Below are 19,188 nucleotides of genomic sequence, written 5' to 3' on the forward strand. Positions count from 1 at the left end.
GCATCTCTGTTTTGTCCGAGTTTAAAAGTAGAAAGTTTGTAGCCATCCACTTCCTTATGTCTGAAACACATGCTTCTAGCGAGTGCAATTTTGGGGCTTCACCATGTTTCATTGAAATGTACAGCTGTGTGTCATCCGCATAGCAGTGAAAGTTAACATTATGTTTTCGAATGACATCCCCAAGAGGTAAAATATATAGTGAAAACAATAGTGGTCCTAAAACGGAACCTTGAGGAACACCGAAATGTACAGTTGATTTGTCAGAGGACAAACCATTCACAGAGACAAACTGATATCTTTCTGACAGATAAGATCTAAACCAGGCCAGAACTTGTCCGTGTAGACCAATTTGGGTTTCCAATCTCTCCAAAAGAATGTGGTGATCGATGGTATCAAAAGCAGCACTAAGGTCTAGGAGCACGAGGACAGATGCAGAGCCTTGGTCTGATGCCATTAAAAGGTAATTTATCACATTCACAAGTGCAGTCTCAGTGCTATGATGGGGTCTAAAACCAGACTGAAGCATTTCGTATACATTGTTTGTCTTCATGAAGGCAGTGAGTTGCTGCGCAACAGCCTTTTCTAAAATGTTTGAGAGGAATGGAAGATTCGATATAGGCCGATAGTTTTTTATAGTTTCTGGGTCAAGGTTTGGCTTTTTCAAGAGAGGCTTTATTACTGCCACTTTTAGTGACTTTGGTACACATCCGGTGGATAGAGAGCCGTTTATTATGTTCAACATAGGAGGGCCAAGCACAGGAAGCAGCTCTTTCAGTAGTTTAGTTGGAATAGGGTCCAGTATGCAGCTTGAAGGTTTAGAGGCCATGATTATTTTCAAGATTGTGTCAAGAGATATAGTACTAAAACACTTGAGCGTCTCTCTTGATCCTAGGTCCTGGCAGAGTTGTGCAGAATCAGGACAACTGAGCTTTGAAGGAATACGCAGATTTAAAGAGGAGTCCGTAATTTGCTTTCTAATAATCATGATATTTTCCTCAAAAAAGCCATCCTCTCTTGGGGAATGCTGCTTTTTAGTTAGCTTTGTGACAGTATCAAAAAGGAATTTCGGATTGTTCTTATTTTCCGCAGTAAGGACTCTTCGTTACTGCACGGTACTGTCTTTCCAAGCTCGTCGGAAGACTTCCAGTTTGGTGTGGCGCCATTCCCGTTCCAATTTTCTGGAAGCTTGCTTTAGAGCTTGGGTATTTTCTGTGTACCAGGGAGCTAGTTTCTTATGAGAAATGTTTTTAGATTTTAGGGGTGCAACTGCATCTAGGGTATTGCGCAAGGTTACATTTAGTTCCTCGGTTAGGTGGTTAACTGATTTTTGTCCTCTGGCGTCCTTGGGTAGACAGAGGGAATCTGGAAGGACATCAAGGAATCTTTGTGTTGTCTGTGAATTTATAGCACGACTTTTGATGTTCCTTGGTTGGGGTCTGAGCAGATTATTTGTTGCAATTGCAAACGTAATAAAATGGTGGTCCGATAGTCCAGGATTATGAGGAAAAACATTAAGATCCACAACAGTCGATAATGGCTCCGAAAGCCTTTTGGAGTGGGTCTGTGGACTTTTCCATGTGAATATTAAAGTCACCAAAGATTAGAATATTATCTGCTATGACTACAAGGTCCAATAGGAATTCAGGGAACTCAATGAGGAACGCTGTATATGGCCCAGGAGGCCTGTAAACAGTAGCTATAAAAAGTGATTGAGTAGGCTGCATAGATTTCATGACTAGAAGCTCAAAAGACGAAAACGTCGTTTTTTTTTTTTGTAAATTTAAATTTGCTATCGTAAATGTTAGCAACACCTCCACCTTTGCGGGATGCACGGGGGATATGGTCACTAGTGTAGCCTGGAGGTGAGGCCTCATTTAACACAGTAAATTCATCAGGCTTAAGCCATGTTTCAGTCAGGCCAATCACATCAAGATTATGATCAGTGATTAGTTCATTGACTATAATTGCCTTTGAAGTAAGGGATCTAACATCAAGTAGCCCTATTTTGAGATGTGAGGTATCATGATCTCTTTCAATAATGACAGGAATGGAGGAGGTCTTTATCCTAGTGAGATTGCTAAGGCGAACACCGCCATGTTTAGTTTTGCCCAACCTCGGTCGAGGCACAAACACGGTGTCAATGGGGATAGCTGAGCTGACTACACTGAATGTGCTAGTGGCAGACTCCACTATGCTGGCAGACTTTGATTGTTAATACGCCTGCATGGAGATTTGCTCATGAAACATCCTACAAGGCAGCATCTAAATGTATCCGCTTCTGAGGCTGCTATTGAATCTTATCAAGGTCTGAGGCTTAAAGCTAATCTGATCAGCCTGTCAGGAATGGAGCTCTGTAAATGTAAATAGTATCCACAAAACATGAAGTGTCCCTTATAATTATAAGCATATCGGTTACGCAAGATAACAACTAGCATAGATAACTAGCTAGCTAGCTAACAAGACTGCCTAGCTAACTATTGTTTATCTACAACAAATCAGTCTGATACAATATCAGTGATATATGATTATAAAGTTTCCTTCATTTTGAAAGATGCTAGTCATATTACTTTTTTTCCCTTTAGCTTTCTGGCTTTGTTTGAATGTGGCTCTATGGCTCGTTGTTCCTTCCATGTGATTGGAACTGGTCTTGGGGGCTGCATGCCTGGGAGACAGGCTGCCTGTCAGGCGCTGTTCATGGCTTAAATGCCATACGCGTGTTCTCAGCTGTAGAAGCTGATAATGTAATGTGTGTTGTATTTAAACGATAGGGGAAGGCGTCCAATATAAAATAATATATTATGCAAAGAACAGAGAAATGTATAAAGGACAGAATCATCCGAATTAAGTTGAACGTGGATGAGATGTGACTGGAAAAGCTTCCAGTCACATCTGGTCCCACCACCACCCGTGGGACTCCGGGATGGCTGGCAGGCGAGGTGATACACCCGGCCGGGCCACCGGTGAGCGTTGCTTCTAGGCTACTTGTCGAATTCAGGCGTTTATATACATTTCTCCAGCTTCGTTTTTGGACGATTTTTATTGTCGATACTGAATTGTGTATGCTCACATTGTAGTAGAATGGAAATATGCGATCATTTCTTTGCGACCCCTTTGGCCCAAGGAACAAATGTAGCTATTATTATTTTTAACCATTATTGTTTCGTTTTCATTTCCCGAGTATAGCGATTACATGGGATGAAAATAAAAAAGAACCAGCCGAATAATGTAAATTAGCCCATAAATAATGTTTGTAGCCTGCATCAATATAATCAAATGGTATCCTAATGTATTAAGATAAGTTTTAGCCTAGGCTACATTTAAATTATTCAGTAGCCTTAAAACAAGAAGCAAACTGCAAGACATGCGTGCCACCATGTTTTGAGAAATATTTTCCTATCGAAAAGCAGACCTGAAAAGACAAAATTGAACAGCTTTAGGCTCATAGGTTCAATATTCAATATCAAATATAATTTTAGATGACAAATGTGTCACCGTAAATTAATCAAATGTCCCGAATAAGCATAATACGTGGGTGATGTTATAAGTAAATCGTTTTTCTTTTATATTCTGTTTTGTAAAATGATCATTTTATTCTAGTTTCACATACGCATTAGGCGTTTTATTTTTTTTATGAAGGTAAGTCATGTATAGTCTTTCAGCTTTTTGAGGTGTGCTGGTATTAACTTTGTATAACATACTGCTGTGAGGAACTTGCCAGGGTGCGCATGGAGTCTGAGACGGAGATGGGGGTTGAAGGAAAAGTGATGGAGAGAGAGCGAACACTAACACTGTGTAGTTGCTTTATTAAACGCATCTCTCTCTCTCTGTCCCCCTCTCTCTCTGTGTCTCTCTGTCTGTCTTTCTGTCTCCTTCTGTCTCTCTGTCTCGGACTAATAGGTGAATTGATAGATAAATGCTCAATAAGGAGGAGCAGCACTAAGAAGAGGAATTGGAAACGCTCGAGTCGGCTGGGAAAGTTTTCTCCGGTCTTCTTCATCCAACTCGACCAGGGCATCAATACAGAAGAGATTAGAATGGAATATATCAGAAAATAGATTCCAAAATATCGACATAAACAGAAGAACATCCTGGTAATGTCTAATGTTTTATTTGTATTGAATCTATTTGATTTCTATTTCCGCGGGTGTATTCCAGTTTTCATATACAGTCGATACACACCGTTCACATTGGTTTACATATAAATGTATATTTCGGACACTGACTTGCTCGTTTTTGTCATTGCTCATTCTTATATGTCTTCATTTCTTGTTCATAACGTTTGGATTATGTGTGTATTATATTGCTAGATATTGCTGCATTGTTGAAGCTGGAAATATAACAATTTCACAGCGCTTGAGATAACATCTGCAAGACTGTGTATACGACCAATAGGCCTAAACGTTGATTTGATTTGAGTTCGACCTATGAACTCAACAGCAATTTTTTTATTTAATTAAATAAAACTCAATCAATGATTGACATCTCAAGAAGGATATATATATAATTCCACAAGGCTGACAATTTTTTTCTCCTCGCAGAACTTTGTTGGATGAAACTATGGGGGAAGGATATCCTGCATCTGTACATGGTGAGTATAGGCAACTACGGAATTGAATAGGTTTAACAAAAAAACTAGCACTAACAAAAATCACTTTAAAAACATTGCATGCATGACTTTTAAATATTTTATTTTTTGTTAAAATCGACTTATTAAAAACGACTTGTTAAAATAGACTGCAATTATCACGTCCATAAAATAAGTTGTGACGCATATATATTTTTACAGCCGGTCACTGTAGATAATATTTATATGTTTAATGTTTAAATTACGTATTTGTTGAGCCTAATATGTATTCTATCCTAGAAAATTGTGAGTCAACATTTATATTGCAATTGATTAAATATATAATGCTTTAGGTTTTAGGCTTTTTAAATAATTGCTGATTCAATACTACACATATTTCGATATAATAAACATCAGGATTTTATGTTGGACTAATTATCCAAACGTTATTGTCTTGTTTTCTGGGGTAGATTTGACACAGACCGTGTGTGTGGGATGCCACCGCTTCATCCATGACAAGTACCTGCTTAGCGTCATCGATGGCCTATGGCATGAGCAATGCGTCCGGTGCGTGGCGTGTGGCGATCCGCTCAAGAACACTTGCTTTCTCCGGGACCAGAAACTTTACTGCAAGCGCGACTATGCCAAGTAAGTGTTGGTTTAGATTTAATCACCGTGCGGGGAAAGGCTGATATCTCATCATGATTGAAAAGTTTCTCTTTTTTAATCTGGAGTATGGCATGGCCCTAGGTCTACTTGGTTTGTTCAAAACAAGTCGAATATCCACATAGATATACATAAAAAATAAAAATACAATTTAGAGGAATATAATTGTAACTTTGTTTTATTGCCATTTTTGTTTGCCATTTGTTTCCATAATATAACATGATCACATAGACTACTTCTCCTTTAACAAAACATTCCTCTTTTTGCTTTGAACACCGATGTTCTTCAATAGTTTATGTGGCCTCTAACGGATGTCTTCCCAGGTCAGTAGGAATGTGTTGAAGCGAGAAACAGAGCTTGGGGGATAGGGACCGGGCAGGGGATTCCACCCCCTAAAGACAGTCTCTTATTGCTATTGTTCTCTTAGGAGCCAGTAGCCCAGTGAGGTGGGTGAGGGGTTAGGGATGTGGAGGAGTGAGGAGGGATGTGGAGGGGTGAGGAGGGATGTGGAGGGGTGAGGAGGGGTGTGGAGGGGTGAGGAGGGGTGTGGAGGGTGAGGAGGGGTGTGGAGGATGAGGAGGGGTGAGGAGGGTGAGGAGGGGTTGAGGGTGAATGGTGAGGGGTGTGAAGGGTAGGGGGGTGAAGGGTGTGGAGGTGTGAATGGGGAGAAGGGTGAAGGGTGGGGGGGTGTGAAGGGTAGGGGGGTGAAGGGTGTGGAGGTGTGAAGGGTGAGAAGGGTGAAGGGTGGGGGGGTGTGAAGGGTAGGGGGTGAAGGGTGTGGAGGTGTGAAGGGTGAGAAGGGTGAAGGGTGGGGGGGTGTGAAGGGTGTGGAGGTGTGAAGGGTGAGAAGGGTGAAGGATGAGGGGTTTGAGGGGGATGGGTGAAGGATGAGGGGTTTGAGGGGGATGGGTGAAGGATGAGGGGTTTGAGGGGTTTGAGGGGGATGGGTGAAGGATGAGGGGTTTGAGGGGGATGGGTGAAGGATGAGGGGTTTGAGGGGGATGGGTGAAGGATGAGGGGTTTGAGGGGATGGGTGAAGGATGAGGGGTTTGAGGGTGAAGGGTGAAGGATGAGGGGTTTGAGGGGGATGGGTGAAGGATGAGGGGTTTGAGGGGGATGGGTGAAAGATGAGGGGTTTGAGGGGGATGGGTGAAGGATGAGGGGTTTGAGGGGGATGGGTGAAGGATGAGGGGTTTGAGGGGGATGGGTGAAGGATGAGGGGTTTGAGGGGGATGGGTGAAGGATGAGGGGTTTGAGGGGGATGGGTGAAGGATGAGGGGTTTGAGGGTGAAGGGTGAAGGATGAGGGGTTTGAGGGGGATGGGTGAAGGATGAGGGGTTTGAGGGGGATGGGTGAAGGATGAGGGGTTTGAGGGGGATGGGTGAAGGATGAGGGGTTTGAGGGGGATGGGTGAAGGATGAGGGGTTTGAGGGGGATGGGTGAAGGATGAGGGGTTTGAGGGGGATGGGTGAAGGATGAGGGGTTTGAGGGGAATGGGTGAAGGATGAGGGGTTTGAGGGGGATGGGTGAAGGATGAGGGGTTTGAGGGGGATGGGTGAAGGATGAGGGGTTTGAGGGGGATGGGTGTGCTACTGCATTGTGGCTAAAGCATTAAATGGCAGTTACATTTATTCAATTTTTCAGATTAGATAATGTCTGCAGATAGATAGATACTGGGGATAGATACTGTAGATAGATACTGGGGATAGATACTGTAAATATATAATGTTGATAGATAATGTAGATAGATACTTGGGATAGATACTGTAGATATATAATGTAGATCGATACTGGGTATAGATACTGGGTATAGATACTGTAGATATATAATGTAGATCGATACTGGGTATAGATACTGTAGATATATAATGTAGATCGATACTGGATATAGATACTGTAGATATATAATGTAGATAGATACTGGGTATAGATACTGTAGATATATAATGTAGATCGATACTGGATATAGATACTGTAGATATATAATGTAGATAGATACTGGGTATAGATACTGTAGATATATAATGTAGATCGATACTGGGTATAGATACTGTAGATATATAATGTAGATAGATACTGGGTATAGATACTGTAGATATATAATGTAGATCGATACTGGGTATAGATACTATAGATATATAATGTAGATCGATACTGGGTATAGATACTGTAGATATATAATGTAGATAGATACTGGGTATAGATACTGTAGATATATAATGTAGATAGATACTGGGTATAGATACTGTAGATATATAATGTAGATAGATACTGGGTATAGATACTGTAGATATATAATGTAGATCGATACTGGGTATATATACTGTAGATATATAATGTAGATAGATACTGGGTATAGATACTGTAGATATATAATGTAGATCGATACTGGGTATAGATACTGGGTATAGATACTGTAGATATATAATGTAGATAGATACTGGGTATAGATACTGGGTATAGATACTGTAGATATATAATGTAGATAGATACTGGGTATAGATACTGGGTATAGATACTGTCAGATATATAATGTAGATCGATACTGGGTATAGATACTGTAGATATGTAATGTAGATATATAATGTAGATAGATACTGGGTATAGATACTGTCAGATATATAATGTAGATCGATACTGGGTATAGATACTGTAGATATATAATGTAGATATATAATGTAGATAGATACTGGGTATAGATACTGTCAGATATATAATGTAGATAGATACTGGGTATAGATACTGTAGATATGTAATGTAGATCGATACTGGGTATAGATACTGTAGATATATAATGTAGATATATAATGTAGATAGATACTGTAGATATATAATGTAGATAGATACTGGGTATAGATACTGTAGATATATAATGTAGATCGATACTGGGTATAGATACTGTAGATATATAACGTAGATAGATACTGGGTATAGATACTGTAGATATATAATGTAGATAGATACTGGGTATAGATACTGGGTATAGATACTGTAGATATATAATGTAGATAGATACTGGGTATAGATACTGGGTATAGATACTGTAGATATGTAATGTAGATCGATACTGGATATAGATACTGTAGATATATAATGTAGATCGATACTGGGTATAGATACTGTAGATATATAATGTAGATCGATACTGGATATAGATACTGTAGATATATAATGTAGATCGATACTGGGTATAGATACTGTAGATATATAATGTAGATAGATACTGGGTATAGATACTGTAGATATATAATGTAGATAGATACTGGGTATAGATACTGTAGATATATAATGTAGATAGATACTGGGTATAGATACTGTAGATATATAATGTAGATCGATACTGGATATAGATACTGTAGATATATAATGTAGATCGATACTGGGTATAGATACTGTAGATATATAATGTAGATCGATACTGGATATAGATACTGTAGATATATAATGTAGATAGATACTGGGTATAGATACTGGGTATAGATACTGTAGATATATAATGTAGATCGATACTGGGTATAGATACTGTAGATATATAATGTAGATAGATACTGGGTATAGATACTGTAGATATATAATGTAGATAGATACTGGGTATAGATACTGTAGATATATAATGTAGATCGATACTGGGTATAGATACTGTAGATATATAATGTAGATAGATACTGGGTATAGATACTGTAGATATATAATGTAGATAGATACTGGGTATAGATACTGTAGATATATAATGTAGATCGATACTGGGTATAGATACTGTAGATATATAATGTAGATAGATACTGGGTATAGATACTGTAGATATATAATGTAGATATATAATGTAGATCGATACTGGGTATAGATACTGTAGATATATAATGTAGATAGATACTGGGTATAGATACTGTAGATATATAATGTAGATAGATACTGGGTATAGATACTGTAGATATATAATGTAGATCGATACTGGGTATAGATACTGTAGATATATAATGTAGATCGATACTGGGTATAGATACTGTAGATATGTAATGTAGATCGATACTGGGTATAGATACTGTAAATATATAATGTAGATCGATACTGGGTAGATCGATACTGGGTATAGATACTGTAGATATATAATGTAGATCGATACTGGGTATAGATACTGTAGATATATAATGTAGATCGATACTGGATATAGATACTGTAGATATATAATGTAGATCGATACTGGGTATAGATACTGTAGATATATAATGTAGATAGATACTGGGTATAGATACATTAGATATATAATGTAGATCGATACTGGGTATAGATACTGTAGATGTATAATGTAGATAGATACTGGGTATAGATACTGTAGATATATAATGTAGATCGATACTGGATATAGATACTGTAGATATATAATGTAGATAGATACTGGGTATAGATACTGTAGATATATAATGTAGATCGATACTGGGTATAGATACTATAGATATATAATGTAGATCGATACTGGGTATAGATACTGTAGATATATAATGTAGATAGATACTGGGTATAGATACTGTAGATATATAATGTAGATCGATACTGGGTATAGATACTGTAGATATATAATGTAGATCGATACTGGGTATAGATACTGTAGATATATAATGTAGATAGATACTGGGTATAGATACTGTAGATATATAATGTAGATCGATACTGGGTATAGATACTATAGATATATAATGTAGATCGATACTGGGTATAGATACTGTAGATATATAATGTAGATAGATACTGGGTATAGATACTGTAGATATATAATGTAGATCGATACTGGGTATAGATACTATAGATATATAATGTAGATCGATACTGGGTATAGATACTGTAGATATATAATGTAGATAGATACTGGGTATAGATACTGTAGATATATAATGTAGATAGATACTGGGTATAGATACTGTAGATATATAATGTAGATAGATACTGGGTATAGATACTGTAGATATATAATGTAGATCGATACTGGGTATATATACTGTAGATATATAATGTAGATAGATACTGGGTATAGATACTGTAGATATATAATGTAGATCGATACTGGATATAGATACTGTAGATATATAATGTAGATCGATACTGGGTATAGATACTGTAGATATATAATGTAGATCGATACTGGGTATAGATACTGTAGATATATAATGTAGATCGATACTGGGTATAGATACTGTAGATATGTAATGTAGATATATAATGTAGATAGATACTGGGTATAGATACTGTCAGATATATAATGTAGATCGATACTGGGTATAGATACTGTAGATATGTAATGTAGATATATAATGTAGATAGATACTGGGTATAGATACTGTCAGATATATAATGTAGATCGATACTGGGTATAGATACTGTAGATATATAATGTAGATATATAATGTAGATAGATACTGGGTATAGATACTGTAGATATATAATGTAGATCGATACTGGGTATAGATACTGTAGATATATAATGTAGATAGATACTGGGTATAGATACTGTAGATATATAATGTAGATAGATACTGGGTATAGATACTGTAGATATATAATGTAGATAGATACTGGGTATAGATACTGTAGATATATAATGTAGATAGATACTGGGTATAGATACTGTAGATATGTAATGTAGATCGATACTGGATATAGATACTGTAGATATATAATGTAGATCGATACTGGGTATAGATACTGTAGATATATAATGTAGATCGATACTGGATATAGATACTGTAGATATATAATGTAGATCGATACTGGGTATAGATACTGTAGATATATAATGTAGATAGATACTGGGTATAGATACTGTAGATATATAATGTAGATAGATACTGGGTATAGATACTGTAGATATATAATGTAGATATATAATGTAGATCGATACTGGGTATAGATACTGTAGATATATAATGTAGATAGATACTGGGTATAGAAACTGTAGATATATAATGTAGATAGATACTGGGTATAGATACTGTAGATATATAATGTAGATCGATACTGGGTATAGATACTGTAGATATATAATGTAGATCGATACTGGGTATAGATACTGTAGATATAGATACTGTAGATATGTAATGTAGATCGATACTGGGTATAGATACTGTAAATATATAATGTAGATCGATACTGGGTATAGATACTGTAGATATATAATGTAGATCGATACTGGGTATAGATACTGTAGATATATAATGTAGATCGATACTGGATATAGATACTGTAGATATATAATGTAGATCGATACTGGGTATAGATACTGTAGATATATAATGTAGATAGATACTGGGTATAGATACATTAGATATATAATGTAGATCGATACTGGGTATAGATACTGTAGATATATAATGTAGATAGATACTGGGTATAGATACTGTCAGATATATAATGTAGATCGATACTGGGTATAGATACTGTAGATATATAATGTAGATATATAATGTAGATAGATACTGGGTATAGATACTGTAGATATATAATGTAGATCGATACTGGGTATAGATACTGTAGATATATAATGTAGATAGATACTGGGTATAGATACTGTAGATATATAATGTAGATAGATACTGGGTATAGATACTGTAGATATATAATGTAGATAGATACTGGGTATAGATACTGTAGATATATAATGTAGATAGATACTGGGTATAGATACTGTAGATATGTAATGTAGATCGATACTGGATATAGATACTGTAGATATATAATGTAGATCGATACTGGGTATAGATACTGTAGATATATAATGTAGATCGATACTGGATATAGATACTGTAGATATATAATGTAGATCGATACTGGGTATAGATACTGTAGATATATAATGTAGATAGATACTGGGTATAGATACTGTAGATATATAATGTAGATAGATACTGGGTATAGATACTGTAGATATATAATGTAGATAGATACTGGGTATAGATACTGTAGATATATAATGTAGATCGATACTGGGTATATAGATACTGTAGATATATAATGTAGATCGATACTGGGTATAGATACTGTAGATATATAATGTAGATCGATACTGGATATAGATACTGTAGATATATAATGTAGATATATACTGGGTATAGATACTGGGTATAGATACTGTAGATATATAATGTAGATCGATACTGGGTATAGATACTGTAGATATATAATGTAGATAGATACTGGGTATAGATACTGTAGATATATAATGTAGATAGATACTGGGTATAGATACTGTAGATATATAATGTAGATCGATACTGGGTATAGATACTGTAGATATATAATGTAGATAGATACTGGGTATAGATACTGTAGATATATAATGTAGATAGATACTGGGTATAGATACTGTAGATATATAATGTAGATCGATACTGGGTATAGATACTGTAGATATATAATGTAGATAGATACTGGGTATAGATACTGTAGATATATAATGTAGATATATAATGTAGATCGATACTGGGTATAGATACTGTAGATATATAATGTAGATAGATACTGGGTATAGAAACTGTAGATATATAATGTAGATAGATACTGGGTATAGATACTGTAGATATATAATGTAGATCGATACTGGGTATAGATACTGTAGATATATAATGTAGATCGATACTGGGTATAGATACTGTAGATATGTAATGTAGATCGATACTGGGTATAGATACTGTAAATATATAATGTAGATCGATACTGGGTATAGATACTGTAGATATATAATGTAGATCGATACTGGGTATAGATACTGTAGATATATAATGTAGATCGATACTGGATATAGATACTGTAGATATATAATGTAGATCGATACTGGGTATAGATACTGTAGATATATAATGTAGATAGATACTGGGTATAGATACATTAGATATATAATGTAGATCGATACTGGGTATAGATACTGTAGATATATAATGTAGATAGATACTGGGTATAGATACTGTAGATATATAATGTAGATCGATACTGGATATAGATACTGTAGATATATAATGTAGATAGATACTGGGTATAGATACTGTAGATATATAATGTAGATCGATACTGGGTATAGATACTATAGATATATAATGTAGATCGATACTGGGTATAGATACTGTAGATATATAATGTAGATAGATACTGGGTATAGATACTGTAGATATATAATGTAGATCGATACTGTAGATATAGATACTGTAGATATATAATGTAGATCGATACTGGGTATAGATACTGTAGATATATAATGTAGATAGATACTGGGTATAGATACTGTAGATATATAATGTAGATCGATACTGGGTATAGATACTATAGATATATAATGTAGATCGATACTGGGTATAGATACTGTAGATATATAATGTAGATAGATACTGGGTATAGATACTGTAGATATATAATGTAGATCGATACTGGGTATAGATACTGTAGATATATAATGTAGATAGATACTGGGTATAGATACTGTAGATATATAATGTAGATCGATACTGGGTATAGATACTATAGATATATAATGTAGATAGATACTGGGTATAGATACTGTAGATATATAATGTAGATCGATACTGGATATAGATACTGTAGATATATAATGTAGATCGATACTGGGTATAGATACTGTAGATATATAATGTAGATCGATACTGGATATAGATACTGTAGATATATAATGTAGATAGATACTGGGTATAGATACTGGGTATAGATACTGTAGATATATAATGTAGATCGATACTGGGTATAGATACTGTAGATATATAATGTAGATAGATACTGGGTATAGATACTGTAGATATATAATGTAGATAGATACTGGGTATAGATACTGTAGATATATAATGTAGATCGATACTGGGTATAGATACTGTAGATATATAATGTAGATAGATACTGGGTATAGATACTGTAGATATATAATGTAGATAGATACTGGGTATAGATACTGTAGATATATAATGTAGATCGATACTGGGTATAGATACTGTAGATATATAATGTAGATAGATACTGGGTATAGATACTGTAGATATATAATGTAGATATATAATGTAGATCGATACTGGGTATAGATACTGTAGATATATAATGTAGATAGATACTGGGTATAGAAACTGTAGATATATAATGTAGATAGATACTGGGTATAGAAACTGTAGATATATAATGTAGATAGATACTGGGTATAGATACTGTAGATATATAATGTAGATCGATACTGGGTATATATACTGTAGATATATAATGTAGATCGATACTGGGTATAGATACTGTAGATATATAATGTAGATCGATACTGGGTATAGATACTGTAGATATATAATGTAGATCGATACTGGATATATAATGATACTGTATAGATATAGATATATAATGTAGATAGATACTGGGTATAGATACTGTAGATATATAATGTAGATAGATACTGGGTATAGATACTGTAGATATATAATGTAGATAGATACTGGGTATAGATACTGTAGATATATAATGTAGATAGATACTGGGTATAGATACTGTAGATATATAATGTAGATAGATACTGGGTATAGATACTGTAGATATATAATGTAGATCGATACTGGGTATAGATACTATAGATATATATAATGTAGATCGATACTGGGTATAGATACTGTAGATATATAATGTAGATAGATACTGGGTATAGATACTGTAGATATATAATGTAGATCGATACTGGGTATAGATACTGTAGATATATAATGTAGATCGATACTGGGTATAGATACTGTAGATATATAATGTAGATAGATACTGGGTATAGATACTGTAGATATATAATGTAGATCGATACTGGGTATAGATACTATAGATATATAATGTAGATCGATACTGGGTATAGATACTGTAGATATATAATGTAGATAGATACTGGGTATAGATACTGTAGATATATAATGTAGATCGATACTGGGTATAGATACTGTAGATATATAATGTAGATAGATACTGGGTATAGATACTGTAGATATATAATGTAGATCGATACTGGGTATAGATACTATAGATATATAATGTAGATCGATACTGGGTATAGATACTGTAGATATATAATGTAGATAGATACTGGGTATAGATACTGTAGATATATAATGTAGATAGATACTGGGTATAGATACTGTAGATATATAATGTAGATAGATACTGGGTATAGATACTGTAGATATATAATGTAGATCGATACTGGGTATAGATACTGTAGATATATAATGTAGATCGATACTGGGTATAGATACTGTAGATATATAATGTAGATCGATACTGGGTATAGATACTGTAGATATATAATGTAGATAGATACTGGGTATAGATACTGTAGATATATAATGTAGATCGATACTGGATATAGATACTGTAGATATGTAATGTAGATATATAATGTAGATAGATACTGGGTATAGATACTGTCAGATATATAATGTAGATCGATACTGGGTATAGATACTGTAGATATATAATGTAGATATATAATGTAGATAGATACTGGGTATAGATACTGTAGATATAGATACTGGGTATAGATACTGTAGATATATAATGTAGATCGATACTGGGTATAGATACTGTAGATATATAATGTAGATAGATACTGGGTATAGATACTGTAGATATATAATGTAGATCGATACTGGGTATAGATACTGTAGATATATAATGTAGATAGATACTGGGTATAGATACTGTAGATATATAATGTAGATCGATACTGGGTATAGATACTATAGATATATAATGTAGATATATAATGATACTGGGTATAGATACTGTAGATATATAATGTAGATAGATACTGGGTATAGATACTGTAGATATATAATGTAGATAGATACTGGGTATAGATACTGTAGATATATAATGTAGATAGATACTGGGTATAGATACTGTAGATATATAATGTAGATCGATACTGGGTATAGATACTGTAGATATATAATGTAGATAGATACTGGGTATAGATACTGTAGATATATAATGTAGATCGATACTGGGTATAGATACTGGGTATAGATAATGTAGATATATAATGTAGATATATAATGTAGATAGATACTGGGTATAGATACTGTAGATATATAATGTAGATAGATACTGGGTATAGATACTGTAGATATATAATGTAGATCGATACTGGATATAGATACTGTAGATATATAATGTAGATATATAATGTAGATATATAATGTAGATAGATACTGGGTATAGATACTGTCAGATATATAATGTAGATCGATACTGGGTATAGATACTGTAGATATGTAATGTAGATATATAATGTAGATAGATACTGGGTATAGATACTGTCAGATATATAATGTAGATCGATACTGGGTTTAGATACTGTAGATATATAATGTAGATATATAATGTAGATAGATACTGGGTATAGATACTGTCAGATATATAATGTAGATAGATACTGGGTATAGATACTGAAGATATGTAATGTAGATCGATACTGGGTATAGATACTGTAGATATATAATGTAGATATATAATACTGTAGATAGATACTGTAGATATATAATGTAGATAGATACTGGGTATAGATACTGTAGATATATAATGTAGATCGATACTGGGTATAGATACTGTAGATATATAATGTAGATAGATACTGGGTATAGATACTGTAGATATATAATGTAGATAGATACTGGGTATAGATACTGGGTATAGATACTGTAGATATATAATGTAGATAGATACTGGGTATAGATACTGGGTATAGATACTGTAGATATATAATGTAGATCGATACTGGGTATAGATACTGTAGATATATAATGTAGATCGATACTGGGTATAGATACTGTAGATATATAATGTAGATAGATACTGGGTATAGATACTGGGTATAGATACTGTAGATATATAATGTAGATAGATACTGGGTATAGATACTGGATATATAATGTATAGATAGATACTGTAGATATATAGATATATAATGTAGATCGATACTGGGTATAGATACTGGATATAGATACTGTAGATATGTAATGTAGATCGATACTGGATATAGATACTGTAGATATATAATGTAGATCGATACTGGGTATAGATACTGTAGATATATAATGTAGATAGATACTGGGTATAGATACTGTAGATATATAATGTAGATAGATACTGGGTATAGATACTGTAGATATATAATGTAGATCGATACTGGGTATAGATAATGTAGATACTGGGTATAGATACTGTAGATATATAATGTAGATAGATACTGGGTATAGATACTGTAGATATATAATGTAGATAGATACTGGGTATAGATACTGTAGATATATAATGTAGATCGATACTGGGTATAGATACTGTAGATATATAATGTAGATAGATACTGGGTATAGATACTGTAGATATATAATGTAGATATATAATGTAGATCGATACTGGGTATAGATACTGTAGATATATAATGTAGATAGATACTGGGTATAGATACTGTAGATATATAATGTAGATAGATACTGGGTATAGATACTGTAGATATATAATGTAGATATATATAGATACTGTAGATATATAATGTAGATCGATACTGGGTATAGATACTGTAGATATATAATGTAGATCGATACTGGGTATAGATACTGTATAGATATATAATATATAATGTAGATCGATACTGGGTATAGATACTGTAGATATATAATGTAGATCGATACTGGGTATAGATACTGTAGATATATAATGTAGATCGATACTGGGTATAGATACTGGGTATAGATACTGTAGATATATAATGTAGATAGATACTGGGTATAGATACTGTAGATATATAATGTAGATAGATACTGGGTATAGATACTTAGATATATAATGTAGATCGATACTGGGTATAGATACTGTAGATATATAATGTAGATAGATACTGGGTATAGATACTGTAGATATATAATGTAGATATATAATGTAGATCGATACTGGGTATAGATACTGTAGATATATAATGTAGATCGATACTGGGTATAGATACTGTAGATATATAATGTAGATCGATACTGGGTATAGATACTGTAGATATATAATGTAGATAGATACTGGGTATAGATACTGTAGATATATAATGTAGATCGATACTGGGTATAGATACTGTAGATATATAATGTAGATCGATACTGGGTATATATAATGATACTGTAGATATATAATGTAGATAGATACTGGGTATAGATACTGTAGATATATAATGTAGATCGATACTGGGTATAGATACTGTAGATATATAATGTAGATCGATACTGGGTATAGATACTGTAGATATATAATGTAGATAGATACTGGGTATAGATACTGTAGATATATAATGTAGATAGATACTGGGTATAGATACTGTAGATATATAATGTAGATAGATACTGGGTATAGATACTGTAGATATATAATGTAGATCGATACTGGATATAGATACTGTAGATATATAATGTAGATATATAATGTAGATATATAATGTAGATAGATACTGGGTATAGATACTGTCAGATATATAATGTAGATCGATACTGGGTATAGATACTGTAGATATATAATGTAGATATATATATACTGTAGATAGATACTGGGTATAGATACTGTAGATATATAATGTAGATCGATACTGGGTATAGATACTGTAGATATATAATGTAGATATATAATGTAGATAGATACTGGGTATAGATACTGTCAGATATGTAATGTAGATAGATACTGGGTATAGATACTGTAGATATGTAATGTAGATCGATACTGGGTATAGATACTGTAGATATATAATGTAGATCGATACTGGGTATAGATACTGTAGATATATAATGTAGATAGATACTGGGTATAGATACTGTAGATATATAATGTAGATCGATACTGGGTATAGATACTGTAGATATATAATGTAGATCGATTCTGGGTATAGATACTGTAGATATGTAATGTAGATAGATACTGGG

The 19,188-nt window shown here is 33.9% G+C and overlaps 1 protein-coding gene across 1 annotated transcript in view; it reads left to right on the plus strand.

The window, feature by feature from the left end:
- The first annotated feature begins 3,850 nt into the window (after positions 1 to 3,850).
- Positions 3,851 to 19,188, plus strand: part of lmx1a (LIM homeobox transcription factor 1, alpha) — a 52,200-nt gene continuing 36,862 nt past the window's right edge. The window contains exons 1-3 of the mRNA XM_064933245.1: positions 3,851 to 4,091; positions 4,539 to 4,588; positions 5,035 to 5,212. Coding sequence (XP_064789317.1) covers positions 4,558 to 4,588; positions 5,035 to 5,212 — 209 coding nt within the window. The 5' untranslated portion in view covers positions 3,851 to 4,091; positions 4,539 to 4,557. The remainder of the gene's footprint in view (positions 4,092 to 4,538; positions 4,589 to 5,034; positions 5,213 to 19,188) is intronic.

Source organism: Oncorhynchus masou, chromosome 24 (assembly GCF_036934945.1).
Source record: "Oncorhynchus masou masou isolate Uvic2021 chromosome 24, UVic_Omas_1.1, whole genome shotgun sequence".
NCBI lineage: Eukaryota > Metazoa > Chordata > Actinopteri > Salmoniformes > Salmonidae > Oncorhynchus > Oncorhynchus masou.